Source organism: Hyperolius riggenbachi, chromosome 8, assembly GCF_040937935.1.
Source record: "Hyperolius riggenbachi isolate aHypRig1 chromosome 8, aHypRig1.pri, whole genome shotgun sequence".
NCBI lineage: Eukaryota > Metazoa > Chordata > Amphibia > Anura > Hyperoliidae > Hyperolius > Hyperolius riggenbachi.
The window spans coordinates 97,231,888-97,251,402 of record NC_090653.1 but is presented as its reverse complement, the minus strand read 5'-3'; the positions used below and the strand labels follow the sequence as shown (position 1 = coordinate 97,251,402).

Here is a 19,515-nt window from a genome sequence, read left to right as displayed (position 1 = left end):
CTCAGACTCCTCTGCTGGAGGGTTTGAAGTATCCAAAGTACTGGGTGAAGCATAAGACTCTGCGACCACAGCTTTACTGGACAGGATCACTGAACAGTCCATATTGCAGGGCAAAACCATGGAAGCACCTGCTGGACAGCATAATGATTCTGTGACCTGAGTTTCATTGGAGAGATCTACTGCACAATTCATGGTACAGGGCAAATTTACTGGAATATTTTCTGAACAAGGTAATAATTCTGCGATTTCAGGTTCACATAGCAGATGCTCTGAGCTATTCATGAAACTAGAGCGAGGTGTAGAAACAGGAAGATCAAGACACAATGTTTGCGCATCTGAATCACCATTCATTTGTAAAATTGGAAAATTCAGATGCTGGGGTTCTAAGGTTTCTAGACAGGATTGCTGGGACTCGGAAACTGATGTAGTGCATCTATTGGCATCTGCTGGATCAGACAGGAGTTGAACTTTATTAACACAGGTAATTTCTGCAGAAGTGTTTGCAGAGGCAGAGCTCCGAATCACCTGCTGAATCAGCCAAAGGTGCTGAAGCAGGCGGGTCAGAACGCCAAATTTGCGAATTCGGAGTCACATAAAAATCATCTAAAATCAGTTCCCACACATCAATCAATGGAGCCACAAAGTCATACCCACACACACCAGTTTTTATTAGGTTATAGGCAGACTTAATGCATGCATTCAATACTAATTCACTTTTTGCACTGTAAAATTGACAAAATGAACTTGAATCATTCTTCCATTCATTGACCAGAGCTTCCATCTCTCCTTTCTCAAATGGAGGATTCCAAGCATACTTAACAGGCAGATCATGGTTTGCAGATATGATTGTAGCAGGGACATATATTGGGTTAATTAGCAGGTGATTGGCAGATTCCTTATTCCTAAGAATCTCCAATACCTGTAGCAAGTGCTGAACTGTAGTGTATGCAAACTTTCCTTGCTTCACAAATAAGTTGATTTGTTCAATACTCTGTAATATCTCCTCATAATCATACTCAGATAATTCTTTTAAACAAAAATCTTTATTTTCCCTAGCCAGGGAGGAAAGTTCATTAGTAGTTTCATAAGTCCATTTAACTCCCCTGAAAGACAATTGCATTTCATTATCTGTTAATGGCAGAATCTCATTATAGGTCTCAGTCGCTAAGGATAACGACTCTGCAGAACGGACACGTTTCTTAGAACGTTTGCATTTTGCCTTAGACCCTGCTGTTTTTGGTGATTTATTCAAGGCTGCAGGAAAATTATCAGTAACACTTTCTGCTTGCTGAACATTTTTGCAAGCAATTGAAGGAGAAGCTGATTGGCCTGCTGCCAGGAGTTCATTAAAAGGAAAAGGCAATGGATCTATGTGCAACCAGTTATGGATCACAAACGCTAGAAATTCCAGCGGTCTCTCTTTCAAATCGGAATGATTGAGAACATCAAATGCCCACTGGAATAATTCCCCTTTAAAGAGAACCTGTACTGAGTAAAAATATTTAAAATAAACACATGAGGTAACTTCAAATGAACATTTCATAGTTACCTTGCCATCAGGTCCTCTCAGAAGCTCGCCATTTTCTTCTGACAATGATCCCTTCCAGTTCTGACAATATTTTGTCAGATCTGAAATATATCAGTTGCTGTCAGTAAAATATCAGTTGCTGTCAGTTATAGCTGAGAGGAAAACTGATGTACCAGGTAATGTCCATGTTTCCCTATGGCTCAAGTGGGCGATGTTACAGTTTAACTGTGTGCTGACCAGAAAGCTGTTATGGGTAATGGCTATTTTCAAAATGGAGGACGGAAAATTCCCTTGATCACAGTGAACAAATAGGACGCGGGAGAGGAGAAAGACACTGAGGAGTAGACTACATGGAAGGTAAGTATGACTTGTATATGCTTATTTTGACTTTTATTTTCAGTACAGGTTTTCTTTAAACAAAATATAACTTAGTTGGAGTGTCCAGGTTGAAACAGGAGTCGCTTGGAGATCGGGATTGGCCAGGAACCTGGCACATTCAGAGAAAAACTCATTTTCTGTTTTAGAGTTAAGTTCTTCAAATTTCTTAAAGGAACAGGAACCATAATTAACAGTGTCATACTTTCTGGGAATCCCCCCCACAATAGGGATTGGTAATGGGGTTTTCATAATGTAAGGCTTGGTGGTGTATTCTCCACAGTCAGCATGCAAAGCACGAGCCGGCGTGGAGGAGGTACACACACCAGCACAAGGAAACAGGCTATCCCCAGTATAGTGGAGGGGAGGACTGACTCCAATAGGAGATTGTGGCGCACAGAGACGGTGCAGATCTGACAGCCACAAACAATGCTTTCGTTATAACGTCTCAGCGCAAAGTAGCGCTGAGCGCATAAACCAGAACTGAGGAGATCAGGACAGGTAGACAGAATGAACGCTTGCTAGCTAGCGGCTACTTAGCGACAGCAAGCGTCCAAAACAAGACAGACTGGAATGAGGCAGCCAATGCGATTGCAGCGATGGCGTGCCTCACAAAGACAGGACAGGATAGTCAGGAAATAGCCGGATCAAGATAGATGGAACGTAACACAGACAAATATACAATAAGTATGTTTTCCTAGCGTATTACAATTACAGCTATCAATGAAACTATTTGTAACGTCTGACTAACATATGTATATATCGGCAATGAACCGATATATGACATAAGCAGGAACGCTGACTAGGACTGGAGTAATACAGGGAACAGGACTCAGAAGGATTCGCTATCTCTTCGCAGAGATGAACGCAATACACGAACAGGACCAGGAGCAGGATACTAGCTCAGCACGGGTGCTAACGATACGCGCAAACTACCAAAATGTGCTGGAAAGCTGACTAACTGCACACAGGATATAAACAGTTCGTGTACGTATACATCAGCGACACTGATGTATCAACGTAACACGAATACAAGGAAAATAATAAACGTGCTGGTATGCATATATATGGGCAATGAACCAATATATGATGCAAAACCAGCAAAGTATCTTTTAGAACAAGAAACACGATCGGGGGCTGAAGCGACAGCAAGACAGGCTTAAACTGAAGCTATGAAAACCCGAGGAGTCCTGCAGGAAGCAGATCTTTATACTGAGGTCATCCAATGGGAGCAGACATGCAGATTCCCACACAGGTGAATGGTAATCAGTCACAAGCTGACAGCAGGGAAAGGCAGACAAAGCTATGCAGCTTGCATGGAAAGAGATCAGAACTGCCTGAGCTGCAGCACTACTACTTCCAGCAATATCTGCTGCAGCAGCGATCATTACACTATCCCTGCTTAAAAATTAATTTCTAACACAGCTCATAGTAGTTTGGGTCATCCTGAGCTGCTTGGTTACTCTGTCACACAGCTCACAAATATATTTCACTGTGTCACTCACAGCATGCAGCAGACATGAGGAGAAACAGGCTGATCTGAGGATGTAATATTGCTGGAATATAACAAGCTATAACAGTAGTCTGTGTTTACACTCAGACTGGCTGCCTGCTTGAGGTGATTCACTCCAGGCTGCATCCACTTTACAAGCTGCTGAGAGGGGCAGACCTCTGTCTACAATTAGCATTATTTGTATCTTTATCAGTCAAGAGAAGCAAAGATAATAAATACACATTGCTAGAATCTTTAACCCCTTACCACCATATCAACAAGATTCTTTCAGCAAGGTGATACTTAAACTATAAACTGAAGAGTTGATAGGAACTCCCCTTTGCAGGGGCGTAGCAATAGGGGGTGCAGAGGTAGCGACCGCATCGGGGCCCTTGGGCCAGAGGGGCCCCGAAGGTCCCTCCCTCAACTACAGTATTAGCTCTCTATTGGTCCTGTGCTCATAATAATCACTTGTATAAATACATTGAATAGTGGTAATCATTAACAAACTGTTTCCCATCCCCTTCTTGCACCTCTGACACTGTAGTTGCCATTGGCAGGTTTTGGTGCGTCGTATCAATTGTTATGTATAGAGTGCTTGGGGGGCCCCATTGTAAAACTTGCATCGGGGCCCACAGCTCCTTAGCTACGCCACAGCCCTTTGCAGAGACATGGTCTAGCCCTCTGGGAGCCCAGTATTTAGATACATTTTGTATCCAACACTGACGCCAAAACTGACAGAGGACTTTACAGCTGAGAGGAACAGCTGTGTGAGGAATCGAATTGCTCCTAGTACTTGCCCTAATGTGTGCTACAACATACAGCATTTCAAAATAAATGCATACATCGATAGTATTCCTTTAAGAGAAAATCTGGAGAAGGAAGAGAGCTTCAAAATGAGGAAGCTGCCACACAGAATTTTGCAGTTATGCTCTGGAACAGTTAATGACTAAAGATCAAATCTGTATCCCAATCCAGGACAGTTTAGTAATGCATTTACATATGAGGTAAGTTGTAACGTTAGTTGAAGGCAAAACGTGGTAGAAAACCTGAGATGAAAATAAACTTATGAGATAATGAATTGTATGTGTAGTACAGCTAAGAAACAGAACATTAGTAGCAGAGAAAGAAGTCTCATGGTTTTCCAGTACAAGAAGAATTTTAATAAAACTTGTTGTTATCATTTCAGCCTGCGGGTATTTTTAACCTTATGGATGAGAGGAATTTCACATTGCAGTGCTCCTTCCTTTCATTCCCCAATAACTTATCACTACTTATCACAGCAAAATTATCTATACCTTGTTTTTTCTGCCACCAATTAGGCCTTCTTTGGGTAGTACATTATGCTAAGAATTATTTTATTCTAAATGCATTATAATGGGAATAATAAGACAACATTGAGAAAAAAATCATTATTTTGCAGTTTTCAGCCATTATAATTTTAAAATAATTAATGCTACCATAATTAAAATGCACACATTTGAATTGGCCATTTGTCCCGGTTATTGCAATTGCAATTATATCCTCAGTATAATGTATTGTGACAATATTTTTCAGTTTTACATCCATCACTAATTTTTAGCCCATTATTTAATAATTATAGGCCCTCTTGACATAGATATTATTATTTTTTTTCCCCTAAAGTCAGTAGGTGTATTTTACTATTTGGCCACAAGATGTCCCTGCTGAGCAAAATTCTATGTAGCGTAAGTACACTACATAGGATACAATGTATTGCTACACTGTAACTAGGGAAGTGACTCAAGGTTTCAATGGAAACCTGCAATCACAGTGCCGGCAGGGAGATTAATGAACTTTGTTCCCATTCAAAAATTTACCGATTGGGCGGCGAAAATCACGGCGCTCTATGTAAGAATAAACACTGTTTTTGAACAAAAATAATGTTTATTCTTGATGGTAATGTACGGATTGGCACAGAAGACTTTTGCTCCCTGCAGCCAATCTATCCCTGCTCCCTGTAACAGTGCTATCACGGGCATTCCCCCCAAACTGCAGGGATGTTACTAGCACGTTCCTGCAGCTCTAGAAGCTGCCGCTGCAGACATGAAGCTCACGTCCGCGCGGCATAAATGGTTAAAAAGAGCTTCTGTGAGCTATTTGATTCACTGGGTTGAATAGAGTTGTTTTTTCTGAAGTACTTAACCACATGCCGACCGCGCACTCATAACGTGCGTCGGCAAAGTGGTAGCTGCAGGACCAGCGACGCACATCTGCGTCGCTGGCTGCAGGCTAATTAATCAGGAAGCAGCCGCGCGCGCGCGAGTGGCTGCTTCCTGTCAATTCACGGCGGAGGGCTCCGTGAATAGCCTGCGGGCTGCCGATTGCAGCTCGCAGGCTAAATGTAAACACAAGCGGAAATAATCCGCTTTGTTTACATTTGTACAACGCTGCTTTGAGGTGCCCCCCCCCCTCCCCGCCAGCCACACGCAGGCAGGAGCGATCAGACCCCCCCAGCACATCATCCCCCTAGTGGGGAAAAAAGGGGGGCGATCTGGTCGCTCTGCCTGGTATTTGATCTGTGCTGGGGGCTGTAGAGCCCACCCAGCACAGATCAGCGAAATCAGCGCTGGTCCTTAAGGGGGGGGTAAAGACTGAGTCCTGAAGTGGTTAAACAGCCAAGAAAGAGTGAGACGGCGTGAGATACGTTTTACTGCAGGAACACTCAAAGGGTCATGATTTCTGTTTTGTTGTATAGCTTGAAAGACAGGGTGTGGGTTTTTAAACTGCAAATATGACAGAATTATGCAATGTTCTAAAAAAAAATAGCTAACTACAAATAAAACAATTAAAAAAACACATTAATTATTTTTTTGCTATTTTAACTAAAAATAAAAATATGAGACTCTTTTCTTTGCTACTAATTCATTATCTGTACAGCGCACAATGAAAAGTCTTTATTCCACATATAGTTTCTGAAAAAAAATCTACTGCTCTGTGTTCTATGATGTAATTTTTTTATTAATAGAAACCTCTCATTTTAAAATGAAACTAAACTCAGAACTTCATCTCTGCTGTAAAAGATTAGCCACATCATGATAACCTTCATGGGGAAAAAATATTTAATACAGTTTATGGAAATGAAATGAAAAAGCCTTATGGAAATCCTAAAAAGTTCTAACTTGGTTTCACTTTGCAGGGAGCACTGAAAGGGTTAAGCCTTAGTGTTTACTGCAAGCAGAGGAAAAATACAATAATATTGAAATGTAATAAAATCATTTGAAAACTGTGTGTTTGTTTTATTAAAATATTTTTGCATAAAAGATTTTTTTTAACACTTAATCCCATTAAAAGAAATAGGAGGGTCTTACATGACCCTTTTTACCTATTTACCTGGATGGGGCGAGCGTGTCTATGCAAAATAGGGCACAAGGAAAAATAGGCGTGAAATACAGATAATCAAATATTGGTAATTTTACGATATTGTGCTATCCACTATAGCAGCTGAACACCAATATATAGCAATATATAGATACCGTATATTCCGGCGTATAAAATGACTGGGCGTATAAGACGAGCCTACCAACTTTTCCAGTTAAATTATAGAGTTTGGGATATACTCGACGTATAAGACTACCCCTCTTCCAACGCACACCAAATGAAAAAAAAAAAAAAAAACATCATTAATTGGTGCTATGTATGAACAGATACTGGTGCTGTACTGTGTGTGATACCCAGTATATAACAATATATAGGCGATTGACTGGTTTGATTGGTCAACTCTCCCTCTACCTAAGTGGATTAGTCAGCTCTCCCTTTATCCCTGTTTATCAGAGCGGTATGGAAGAATAGATCGCACTGTGCCCATAAAACACGCCTCTTTCACCCATGTATCTCCTCCTTCTCTGCCTCTCAGGTCTCGCACATGTGTGCCTGCGCCGCTTCACTAGTCCTCAGCAGCGAGATCTGAGAATCGGTAACAGGACAAGGCATATCACCCGGCATCAATGACACTCGGCGTATAAGACAACCCCTGACCTTTCAGAAGATTTTCAAAGGTTTAAAAGTAGTCTTATACGCCAGAATATACTGTATATGAAGTGTTTGATGCTGAAATCAGAAAATATGCTTGGAAAGTTGGTATCCTGGATAACTGACTGCATTTTACTATATGTTACTACAGTGCCTCTTTAAATGAGTAGATGTAACGGCTGTGTAATCCAACAGGTGGCAACAGAGTTATCCTGGACATAGAGATGATGCTGGGAAAGAAGCACTGGATATTCTGGCTGTGGTGGAGAATCTGCTGGTATTTTGTAACACCTGTACTGCTAGCAGTAAGTACTACATTTTTCCATTTACATTAATACATGCTGTGCTGATCTGAACTATACAGGGCTGTCACATTCAGCCTTTATTGCCTGAAGAATGTATGTACTATGTTTAAGCATGGTAGTAGTAAGATGTAAAAGGAGCATTAAAGCACTTAGTGGCTTATTTCTGTATATGCAATAAAATGTTCCCTTTTAAGGCTAGGTCCACACTCATTGCTGGATTGTCAGCATGTTTGGTCTCAGCGGATCTGATGTAGCGTTATAAATATATTTCATGCCTATAGCTATCTTGGACCAGTTTTATTCTTTATACACTGCCCCCTGTGTGAAAGCATCTAAGCACTGAATGTCTGGCTGAGGCACTTCATAGCAACAGTAAGGGCTGGGGCCTATTGGAAATCGAAACGCAATCAAAATCGCTTAACCTCTTTGTAGCAATTTTTGCAACATTTTCCAGAATGATTTCTGACACTTTAGAAGTGATTTTGAATTTAATGCTAGCAATTTGAATAGTGATTGTGTTTTCCAGTGAAAGGCTATGGGTACTGCATGAGGTTATATGTAGTAAAAGCACTGCAAGATTGCTTTGTACTGCGATTGAAAAGCAATTTTGCAACAATCCTATACTTTGCATCGAAGTGCAAATACTCCAAAATGCTGCAGGTACCACTATTGCGATTTCGGGAAATCGCAATTGCTGCTGTGGGATCACCTCCATTGATTTTCATTTAAATAACGCTTTTAGAATCGCAGAGGATTGAAAAACGTTGATGAAAGCACTGTAGTAGAATAAAGGACTATGGACTGTTTCCCACTAGGAATTGCAAATATGCTGCAATTGCAATTACAGTTACACTTGCAACAACCACTTACAACAGTTATAGACTACCCAGCAAGCTCATGATGAACCAGAAGTATGAGGGCTTTTTGGTCCATTGTAGCCCCTTACACACTCCAATGAGTTCTGGTTCACCATTAGCTTGCTGGGTAGTCTGTAACTCTGGGTGTTTCAAGTCCTACTCCATAGAGCCACATTAACCACCTCAGCGGTATGGACGAGCTCAGCTCGTCCATTACCGCCAGAGGGTGCCGCTCAGGCCCTGCTGGGCCGATTTTGATGAAATAAAGTGCAGCACACGCAGCCGGCACTTTGCCAGCCGCGTGTGCGGCCTGGTCGCCGCCGCTCTGCAGCGATCCGCCGTGAGCAGCGGCGAAAGAGGGTCCCCCCAGCCGCCTGAGCCCTGCGCAGTCGGAACAAATAGTTCCGGCCAGCGCTAAGGGCTGGATCGGAGGCGGCTGACGTCCATGACGTCACTCCGCTCGTCGCCATGGCGACGAAGTAAGCAAAACACGGAAGGCCGCTCATTGCGGCCTTCCGTGTTACTTTTGGCCGCCGGAGGCGATCAGAAGAACGCCTCCGGAGCGCCCTCTAGTGGGCTTTCATGCAGCCAACTTTCAGTTGGCTGCATGAAATATTTTTTTTTTATTTAAAAAAAACCCTCCCGCAGCCGCCCTGGCGAGCTTAATAGAACGCCAGGGTGGTTAATCCATGCCATGCACTGATGAGGATCAACCAATCCGAAACAGTCTGTATGCATGTTGCATTAGTGTGGCTCTGTAATATTATCAAGCTGACACATCATTGCATTCCAGCGGATCTGGAGGTGTGTTTTGCTACAATTAGTTACAGCCAGCCACTTGGTGAAGTGGAACTGTACTGATCTGACAAGCAGAGACTGATGAGAAATGTTCACTAGATAGCTGCTGTATATTTTAATATATACAGTATATATTATTTATATTTATATTAAGATCTATGAATACAATGCAATGGCAGCTTTCAGAGCAGATCAACTGTACTTTGGGAACTTGTAATTTGTAAACAGACAATATTATTAGTTCACACAAGCAAATATGGTAAATGAATGGGTAATAAAAAGTAGGAAAACATAATTTATTGAATGTTATGTCAGAGTTTTATTCCACTTTAACTGTAAAGTTTATGAAGGTAAAGTTAGGAAAAGGTAAGTTAGGAAAGGTCAAATAGAGAATCTTGGGATTTTACTTAAATCATAAGCCTATCCAGTAAATAACAGATATACGCATAAAAATAAATACATAAACTTTTTATAGTGGAAAACCACAAAAAACATTGTTTATCATATTGAAAACAATATGTTATTGTTTTTAAAGTGCTAAAAAACGTTTTTCTGGTTCTCCACACATGTAGGTGTTGTATGTGTTACTTAATAAAGCAAACTGCTTTTATATACCTTTATCTATACTCTTCTGGATAGGGTTACCAGACTGAAATCACCCTTGATAAAATCTTTGTTTTACTTATCCTGTCATAGTAACAGGGAGTGTATACTTTTTTTTATATCTTTAACAGTCATAGGCTTAATTTTATTTACTTGCACTTGTGAACCTATGTTTATAGTATGCAAACTTACACAGGGGTTTGGTGGGCCATAAAGGATATATTTTTTTTATATACTACTTATACCTTATTGTGGAGACAGAAGAATATGCTTGTTAATTATTCCACATATTATTATTATTGTTATTATCATTTGTATGCACTTGTATAGCACTGCAGATCTCCACAACTACAGGAAAGTCATTGAAAATCACTGACTTTTTCTCAGCGGAGTCCCCAATCTAATGGTGAATAGATCACTAGAGGCACCCATATAATGATAAAAATAAATAAATATTGTTTAAAATTGAAGGTAAACTCCATATAATGATAAAAATAATTAAAAATTGTTTAAAATTGAAGGTAAACTCCATCACGCTACTTACTCTGTGTGATTTGTTTTTCCTACAAGATTGGTTCCCATTCTAAGGTCATTTTCATAGTCTTTGTCTATTATCCTACCATAGTTTAGGGCCAATTTGGGAGGAGAACAATTAACCTACTTATAAGTTTTTGGGAGGTTTCAGGAAATTAGTGAGCCCAGGGAAAGCTCACACAAGGAGAAACTGTTATAATTTAAGTAGGCCTCAGTTATTTGGACTGAGTTAGTCAAAAAGGCTTGGGGAGCAGACCTGCCCTTTAAGGGGATTTTCTCTTAGAGAGAAAATCTTCAGTTCTGTCAGAACTAGAACATACCAAGAAGCTGTTCTATGGACAAGGCCACAGGTCTCCCTGACCTGTGCATGTACACCACTAGAACAATAAACATCAGCCATATTTACTAAACACCTCATTCCTGTATGTATGTCAAAAGCCGCATTGAATATTAATCGAGTAGGTGTGTATGATGACACCACGAGTGGGTCCACCAATAGTCTGATTTAGGGGATGGCGAAGATGATGTCATATTTAACTCTTTTCTAGTCGGTATTAAAGCCCGAGTGAGCGATGGGAGCTCACTCTGCTTCTTACTTTCACACTAGCTCTAAATGCTGACTGGAACCTCTAAGTATTTCATTCTTTTCTGTAATCTGATATAATGTATGCTGTACATAGGTAGTCTAGTGTAACGTAGGTTAGAAAGAAGGTACCTGATTGACTTCAGCAGAAGGTTTAATCAAGAAGCTTGTAACGCAACATGAAGATTGGCGTGGCTAGGATATGATGAACTGTATCTATCTGTATTTCTGTTTTCTGAATAAATAACGTGAATATTGAAGAAGCCTGAGAAAGTCTATCTCCTGCTTGCTGTGTTGAGAGTCAAGTTATCTCACAGTCCGTGAGACGCAACTATAAGAAGTTGCTGGTGCCGGAAAAAGGTGATTAGAACAGTTTATAACAGAAATCACAAGAACTGAACCTTAGACTCTGCAAGGCAAAGTCATACTCCAGCCCTATGTAGGTTTATATATCCGCTGTTTATGTTTAGATACATAATTTGCAAGTGCACATTAAAACAGTGATGTATTGAAATTTTGTCTTATTTTAGGCTATCTTGGTTTGGTCTTTGGTAACGTTTGAGGCTCCTGTGTACGGAGATGTAGAATACCCTAAATGGGGGATAATCCTGGGTCTGCTCATGGTGGTATTTTGTCTCATTTGGATTCCCATCGTTGCCATTGTGAAACTCTTTCAAGCTTCAGGAAACATTTTTCAGGTCAGTAAATGTTTCATATTAAGGTTATTTATCCGTGCACATGTAAAAGGGCACTCCGTTAGTTTGGGTGCTGGAAATAGCTGCTAGTAGAATATCGGTAATTTTACAACTAATAGGCTGGATGTAATTACAATTCAGCGTCATAACTATAGAAGAGCAGCGTCTGCAGCTGCAGGGGAGCCCAGAGATCTGGGGAGATCCCAACTAGTAACCTTCCCTCCTTCTGATACTCTATAGCAAGTGTTTTTGTAGTTACACATGTTATGGGTGTAAAGATCCCGATGGCCACATTTGTTTTATGATCCTAATAAGATGGGTCCCCAGGCTGTGAGTGTCAAGAAGGGGTGGCTAAGGGGAGGTTTATGTACATTAAAGAAGCCCCATCAAAGTTTTGCAGGGGCCTCCATGATTTGTAGTTACATCCCTATTACGACAGTAAAATATGAGTAATTTCTTTTTTTTCACTCTCGCTTAACCTGACCTCACTTGAACACTCCCTCTGTTGACACTTAATCCCCCAACATCCCCCCCCAAACCGATGCCTAACCCTAATCAAAGTCCCCAACCTATGCTTAAAGGGATAATTAAGCCTTTAAAAAAAAAAAAGAGTTTCACCTACCTGGGGCTTCTACCAGCCCCCTGCAGCCAGCCTGTGCCCATTCTGCTATTCACCAATGCTTCGGTCTCCAGCCACGGGTTAGTTTAGTGTTCCAGGCCACTGTGCCTGTGTAGCTCTGGCCATGCGCATCCTTCTTTGCATTGCCATCAGCAATAGCGTCCTGTGCAGTATGCTATTGTGGACGGCAATGTGAAGAAGGATATGTGTGGCCAGAGCTGCGCATGTGCAGTGGTCGGCGAAAATGAAAATAACCTGCGGCCGGAGACCGGAGCATCGGTGAGCATAGCCGGCCTTTGATATGAACGACCGGAGCGGTTGCTCAGGGCGCCGGCTTCCAAGGGTGGCACCTATAGCTGGCTAACTATACTGAGAGCACCTACACCTGACTTCCTATATTGGGGGCACTTATAGCTGGCTACCTATACTTAGGTAGTGCATCTACTCCTGGATACCTATACTGAAGGCACCAACACCTAGCTACCTATACTGGAGGCGCCTAAGCCTAGCTACCTATGGGGGAGACCTACAATTGACTTTCTATCCTGGGGGAACCTATGCTTGACTACCTATATTGAGGGAACCTTACACATGAGATCCTATACTGGGGGCACCTATACCTGGCTACCTACTGTAACGATTGGTGTCAGCACGCAGAGAGAATCTGATTATTGGTGATCTGCAGTATCACCAAGAATGCAGATATATACCTGATTATTGATGATCTGCAGAATCACTGATAATACAGATATATTGCTAACCTCTGGACACCTTTTGGTATGTGAGTGTTTGGTGCAACAGTAGTACTTTGAGTAATGCACCTTCAGAGCAGGTGATAATAGACAGTAAAGAGACACTGCTCTGAGAGCACAGGAACCTTCCAGCAGCCTGAGACTCCTTAAGGGGTGGAGTCAGGCTGAAGATAGGGAAGGCCAGAGAGTGAGTGACACCTGCAGGTGGATGTCACTATCTGGTCTGGAGACTATCTCTTAATAGGAGAGATAGCTCTCGAGGTCGGGCTCGCCAGGTCGGCAACACACTGACAGATAAGTACAAAGACAGAAGGCTGATTCGGTATCCAAGGCAAGCAGGGTCTGGCAAGGGAATATCAGATATGCAAGGTACCGAATCAGAAGACAGAGGAGTAGTCAGAAAAGCAATAAGTCTTAACAGATATCAAACAATGCCTAGTCTGGGTGCGAGGTCCGTGGTCTCAGCACCCTGGAACTAGTCTGAAGAATAACACAGATGATAATAAAGTTCCCTAGTCTGGGTGCGAGGTCCGTGGTCTCAGCACCCTGGAACTAGTCTGAAGAATAACACAGATGATAATAAAGTTCCCTAGTCTGGGTGCGAGGTCCGTGGTCTCAGCACCCTGGAACTAGTCTGAAGAATAACACAGATGATATAAAGTTCCCTAGTCTGGGTGCGAGGTCCGTGGTCTCAGCACCCTGGAACTAGTCTGAAATATAACACAAATTAAAGTACAGTTCCCTAAGCTGGGTGTGAGGTCCTTGGTCTCTACACCCTGGAACTAGTCTGAGCATAAACAGAAAAACAGTTCAAGTAATCAGGCTAAGTGTGAATTCCCAGGTCCACCTGGTTCAAGCACAATGTAGGATCTGACTGAGGTCTGTGTGCTTCCACGTAGTGATCGCAACGGCAGACAACTTGCAAGTGACCAGCAGAAACTATATATGGAGTAGTGCTCTCCAGCACCACCCCTAATTGCTCAACCAATAGTATCCTGCTCAGGAGTCAGCTGATCGGCGTGGTCAGCTGACTCTCCCTGCCTAGTATAAGAATTCTGCCTCTCAGCGTGCGCGCGTGTATTCCTAAGCCTGTGTGCACTAACAGACCCAGCCACACCAGACACACGCTGCCGCGTGCAAACCGCCGCGCTGGACACGGAACCAGCCGCCTGACTGTTGTTGCATGCGGCGGCTTTTCTGCGTTCCGCCCTGCCACTAGACACCCGCTTCCGCATGCAAACCGCCGCGGAATCAGCCACCTCCTCAGTAGCACACGCGGCGGCTTTTCCGCGATCTCTCACACCTACCTATACTGAGTCTGATGTTTGTTTGTTTTTTGGTTGTTTTCTTTTGGGGGGGGGGCGCTGGGGCAATAACGATTGGTGCTAATTGTCGGTGCTGTGCTATGATTCCAAATTGGGGGCGCTAACTGTCCCACTGATTGTTTTTATTAATATTCCTGAAAGGTTCTAGCCTTCATTTTTTTAAGTTAATTCAGGATAATGCACTCTTTCCATCCATTTTGTGGTTATTAATATTTTTTTTTCTATTATACATATGTGATGTATCACGGAAATCTGAGAATTTGGCGTGATGTGTCACGACTTCAGAAAGGTTGGGAACCACTTTCCTAGGTGTTAACTCAGGAAAGAAGTTTAATTGCATATGGGCCTGTGTTTATGTGCGTGTGCGCGTGCATGCGTACGTGTGTGGGCACGCATGATTCAGATGAAGGGGGGGGGGGGGGGCACAAAAATCAGATTTCGCTCAGGGCGCTGTGAAACCTAAGGCCGGTCCTGTCGGTGAATGGCTGCATAGCCGCCTCTCAACTTTTATTTACAAGCTTTTTGAATGGAAGAGAGGTGTAAAAGCCTCTATTCTTGTAAACAAGCAAGAATACCTTCTGTGGGAAACATCACAAAACCAGAATAACAAGCTGCAGTAACATGTAGGCAGAGGCGTATCTAAAGGGGTGCAAGCATGGCTCGTGCCATGGGTGCCACAGCACCATGAGCGCTATGCCTGCCCCTATGCTGGAATGCCATGCCTGCTCCGGTGCTACACCCCATGTCTGCCCCTGTGATACCCCCCCCCCCCCCCCCATGCCTGCCCTTGTGCTGTACTACCATGCCTGGAGGCATTTAAAGCAAAGCTGAAGCGACAATAAACTTATGAGATAAAGAATTGTATGTGTAGTCAGAGCCGGTTCTCGCATGAAGCAAGGTGAAACACTTGCATCAGGCACAGAGATTACAGGGGTAGCATGTTTGTACTGTGTGTTTACACTAACACAACATGCAGTCAGAGTAGGAGGAGAAGTGACAGTGAGTGAGGAGGGGGGAGGCAGGAGAGCAGCAGTGTTTCATTTGACTTGCACAGCAGAAGGGAGGATGTGGCACTGCTGTTCTGACTGAGGAGGAATGGAGGACGGCTGACTGGTTGAGGGTGAGCCGTTTGTTTATCACAGACTCGCAGCCAGCCAGCCAGTGTGTTATTGTGTTGAGCTGCAGCATGTCATGTCTCAAGTTGTTGCATATGTTCCCTTGCTGACTGAGAACATTAATCATACTGATCCTCACAAGTTTGCCTCAGGCAGCAAAAAGTCTGGAACTGGCCTTGTGTCTAGTATAGTTAAGAAATAGAACATTAGAAGCACATAAAAGACTCTCATATTGTTTTCAAGTACAAGAAGAGTACAGGAAGAGTTAAAGAGAACCGGTAACAAAAAAAAGTTCCCCTGGGGGGTACTCAGCTCGGGAGGGGGAAGCCTCTGGGTCCCAATGAGGCTTCCCCCTCCCCTGTAGTTGCAGGCAATGCAGCGCTGGCTCCCCTGAAGTGTCCGGCAATCCTCCCTTGACAAGCCTGACAAGCGCTGATAAGGGCTGATTTATTTAACATTCCTGGCTCCAGCGGGGGCGCAGTTGCGAATCTCCGCATGGATATAGGCGGAAATAGCCGATCTCTGTCGGGTCCGCTCTACTGCGCAGAGCTATTTCCGCCTATCTCCGAGCGGAGAGCCGATGCTGCACCTGCGCTTGAGCCGGGAAGGTAAATATTTACATCCCCGCTGCTTGGGGAGCTTTATCGCCGCCGCCGTGGGACACAGGAGGGCGGGGGAAGCCTCGATAGGATCCGGAGGGGAGGGTTTTTTTGTTACAGGTTTTCTTTAAAAAAAAACTTCAATAGTGAGCGGTGAGAGCTTCTCTGACCTATTCGACACAACTTGAGTCGCATACAGTCTTGAAGCACTTAAAGGACCACTATCACAAAATCATAACATTTAAAGTAAATATGAACATATACAAGTAAGATGTACATTTTTCAAGAGTAAAATGAGCCATAAACTAATTTAATTTTCTTTTACATTGCTGTCACTTACAGTAGGTAGTAGGGATCTAACAGAACCAACAGGTTTTAGACAAGCTCATTTCCTCAGGGGGAGATTCTTAGTGTTTTCTTTATTTTCCAAAGCACTTAGTAAATGGCAGTTGCTCCATCCAATTTGTGCACAGAGGCGCTTAATTTGAATCCTTGTGCAGATTGTTTGATACTCCTCCCTATATTGCCTGATGAAGCGGGGTTGAACCTGCGAAACGCGTTGCATTTCTTTTGGAGTTCCTAATAAATGTGTTTGACTGTCTGAATCGCAGTCGTTGTCGTGTCTGCTTGAGGGAGGTAAGACCACCACTTCCTCCTTCAATTTTGCCATTTAAGTTGGTTTTTAAGCTCATTTAATCTAATCTTATACTTTTGGCGCCTCTGTTCATTGTATACAAGTGATTTGTAAAAATCATTTTCAATGAGTGTCTTTATAGAGAATAAAGGTCATGCTTAGAATCCCCCATGAGGAAATGAACTGGTCCAAAACCTGTCGGTAATGTCAGATTTCTACTACCTACTGTAAGTCACAGCAACATAGGAGAAAACGAATTTATGGCTTATTATACCCTGGAAAAAAACGTACTTCTTATTTGCATGTTTACATTTATTTTAAATGTTACACTTTTCGCGATAGTAATACTTTAAACAGCAAATAAACAGTGAGAGACAGCTTGAGATAAAGTTTTACTGCAAGGAAGTTCAAAAGGTCATTATCTCTGCTTTGTTTTATAGCTGAAAAGACAGAGTGTGGTTTCTAAACTGCAAATATGACAGAATGATGCAATGTTATAAAACAAAAAGCTATATAACTGAAAATTACATTATGAGACTCTTTTCTTTGCTAGTAATGTTCTATTTGTTATCTGTACTATACATACAATTAATTATTTCATAAGGTTTTGGGGTTTGTTTGTTGTTTTTTGTTTTTTTTTTGCTTCAGGTTTGCTGTAAAATGCTTTGTTATTTCTTTTTAGCATTTAGGGTCTGCCGTTACTTATGTGTGTTTTGTAGGCATGCTTTTTAGGAAACCTGTTAGGCCTCTTGCACACTGCAAGTGATTCCGATTCCGCTTTTTAATCAGTTTTTACATCTGATTCAGATTCCGATTTGCAGTTTGCACCCTGCACACTGCAAATTGGAATCTGAATCGGATGTAAAAACTGATTAAAAAGCGGAATCTGAATCGGAATCACTTGCAGTGTGCAAGAGGCCTTATAAAGGGAAAAAAACATTGCTTTGCACATTGCCTGGCTTCCCCTGCACATCACAGCATTTCATCAAAAGAAACTCTGTCCGATTTATAAAAGGCTGAAGTTTTTGTTAAAAAAAAAAATTCATCATGACGTGTGCAGTATCAGTTCTCATAATACAGTTCTGTGAACATCATATAATGTGGCTGCTGACCAATGAGAGAGCAGGTGATTCATGTAGCTGTAAACAGAGACAGCAGCTGGTGGCCAAGGGTTGACCTGTACTGTACTGAAGGGATTTGTACTCGCTGCTGAGAACAAGCTCCTGACCAATCCTTATTGACTTCAAAAGACTTGGCCATCATCTTACAGAAAAGCTGAAGGAAATCCAGGTAGCAGACACAGAGTATCTGATGGAAAAAGTGCATAAAACTGAATAAACAGAAATTACTTACAATGAACACTGCATAATTACTTAATGGTCATCCATTTTTTTTGTTGATCTGCCTATACATTACTATATGTATGGGCACCTTTATATGTCAAAGAACAAATAAAAAGGCCAGTAGTTCAAGATGGTAGTTTAAAAACAGCACAAACTGCCATAATTTCAAGACAATAAAAACATAAACATTACCTAGACCCAGGTGAGTAACCGCTCATTTACACCCCGCTCAGGACTCTGTATAGGTAAGTCAGGGGGGAGGCCCTTAGAGAGGGGAGTGAGCTGCCTTTCCATCCTCAGACGCCTGTATGCACGTGTCTACAGTGCCTTATGAGAAATCTGTCCCTGAGCTGGATGAAGTCTCAGCTAAATTGAATTGTTTTTCAAATTCAGTTGAGGTACCCTTTAAGCTGAGATGGGGTCGAGCTTTCACAGAAAAAAGAGCAACAAGTAAAAATGTTTTCAACTAAATTCTCAGCAAACAAAGAGTACAATTATTGCACAATGTACTGATTGAACTGCCAGTGCAGTAAACCGTTAACAGTTGTTGGATCATAAAAAAGAACACATGTAGCCCATGTGTAAAACAAATCACTTACAGAGTAAAAACTACATTTGGAAAATCAACACTATATTTACAATTCAGTAAATCCCTCCAGAGCTTCTCAGTAACAGATTGGAATGACTCCAAACAATTATAACTCAAAATCAAGCTGGCAACACAGCTAACCTCATAAGATGGCACGTGTAACAATAACAATTCTGGAGAGAATGTTATGCTCTGATCAACAGAATTGTACACTTACAGTAGTCTTGATATCTATCTAACCATTAGATTGAGCTATTCAATAAACCAACTGAAGATAGTTGGAAAACCTAAATAAACTTGTTTCTAACATCCTTCTTCCAAGACACTTGGAGGGCCCTCTTCTTACAAATGAGGCTTTCCTCAAAGTTAAAGCAAACTTGAAGTGAAAATAAACTTATTTGTAGTAAAGCTAAGAGATAGAACATAAGTTGAAAAGAAATCTCATGTTGTTTTCCAGTACAGGAAGAGTTAGTAAAAAATTTCAGTTGTTATCTATGCAAAAGAGCTTCTCTGAGCTATTCGACCCACTGAGTCGAATACAGTATTCTGAAGCACTTAAACAGCCAAGAAATAGTGAGAGACCGCTTGTGATTAGTTTTTTCTGCAGGAAAGTTCCAATGGTCTTTATTGCTGCTTTGTTTTATAGTTTAAAAGACAGAGTGTGGCTTTAAAACTGCAACTGTGGCAGTATGACAATTAAAAAAAGCTATATAAGTGAAAATAAAACCGAGACTCTTTTCTTTGTTATTAATGTTCTGTTCCTTATCCATACTTACATA

The 19,515-nt window shown here is 41.9% G+C and overlaps 1 protein-coding gene across 1 annotated transcript in view; it reads left to right on the top strand.

Moving 5' to 3' along the window:
• Window positions 1-19,515, top strand: part of LOC137529035 (sodium- and chloride-dependent neutral and basic amino acid transporter B(0+)-like) — an 86,990-nt gene that overhangs the window by 49,798 nt on the left and 17,677 nt on the right. The window contains exons 12-13 of the mRNA XM_068250919.1: window positions 7,581-7,690; window positions 11,596-11,763. Coding sequence (XP_068107020.1) covers window positions 7,581-7,690; window positions 11,596-11,763 — 278 coding nt within the window. The remainder of the gene's footprint in view (window positions 1-7,580; window positions 7,691-11,595; window positions 11,764-19,515) is intronic.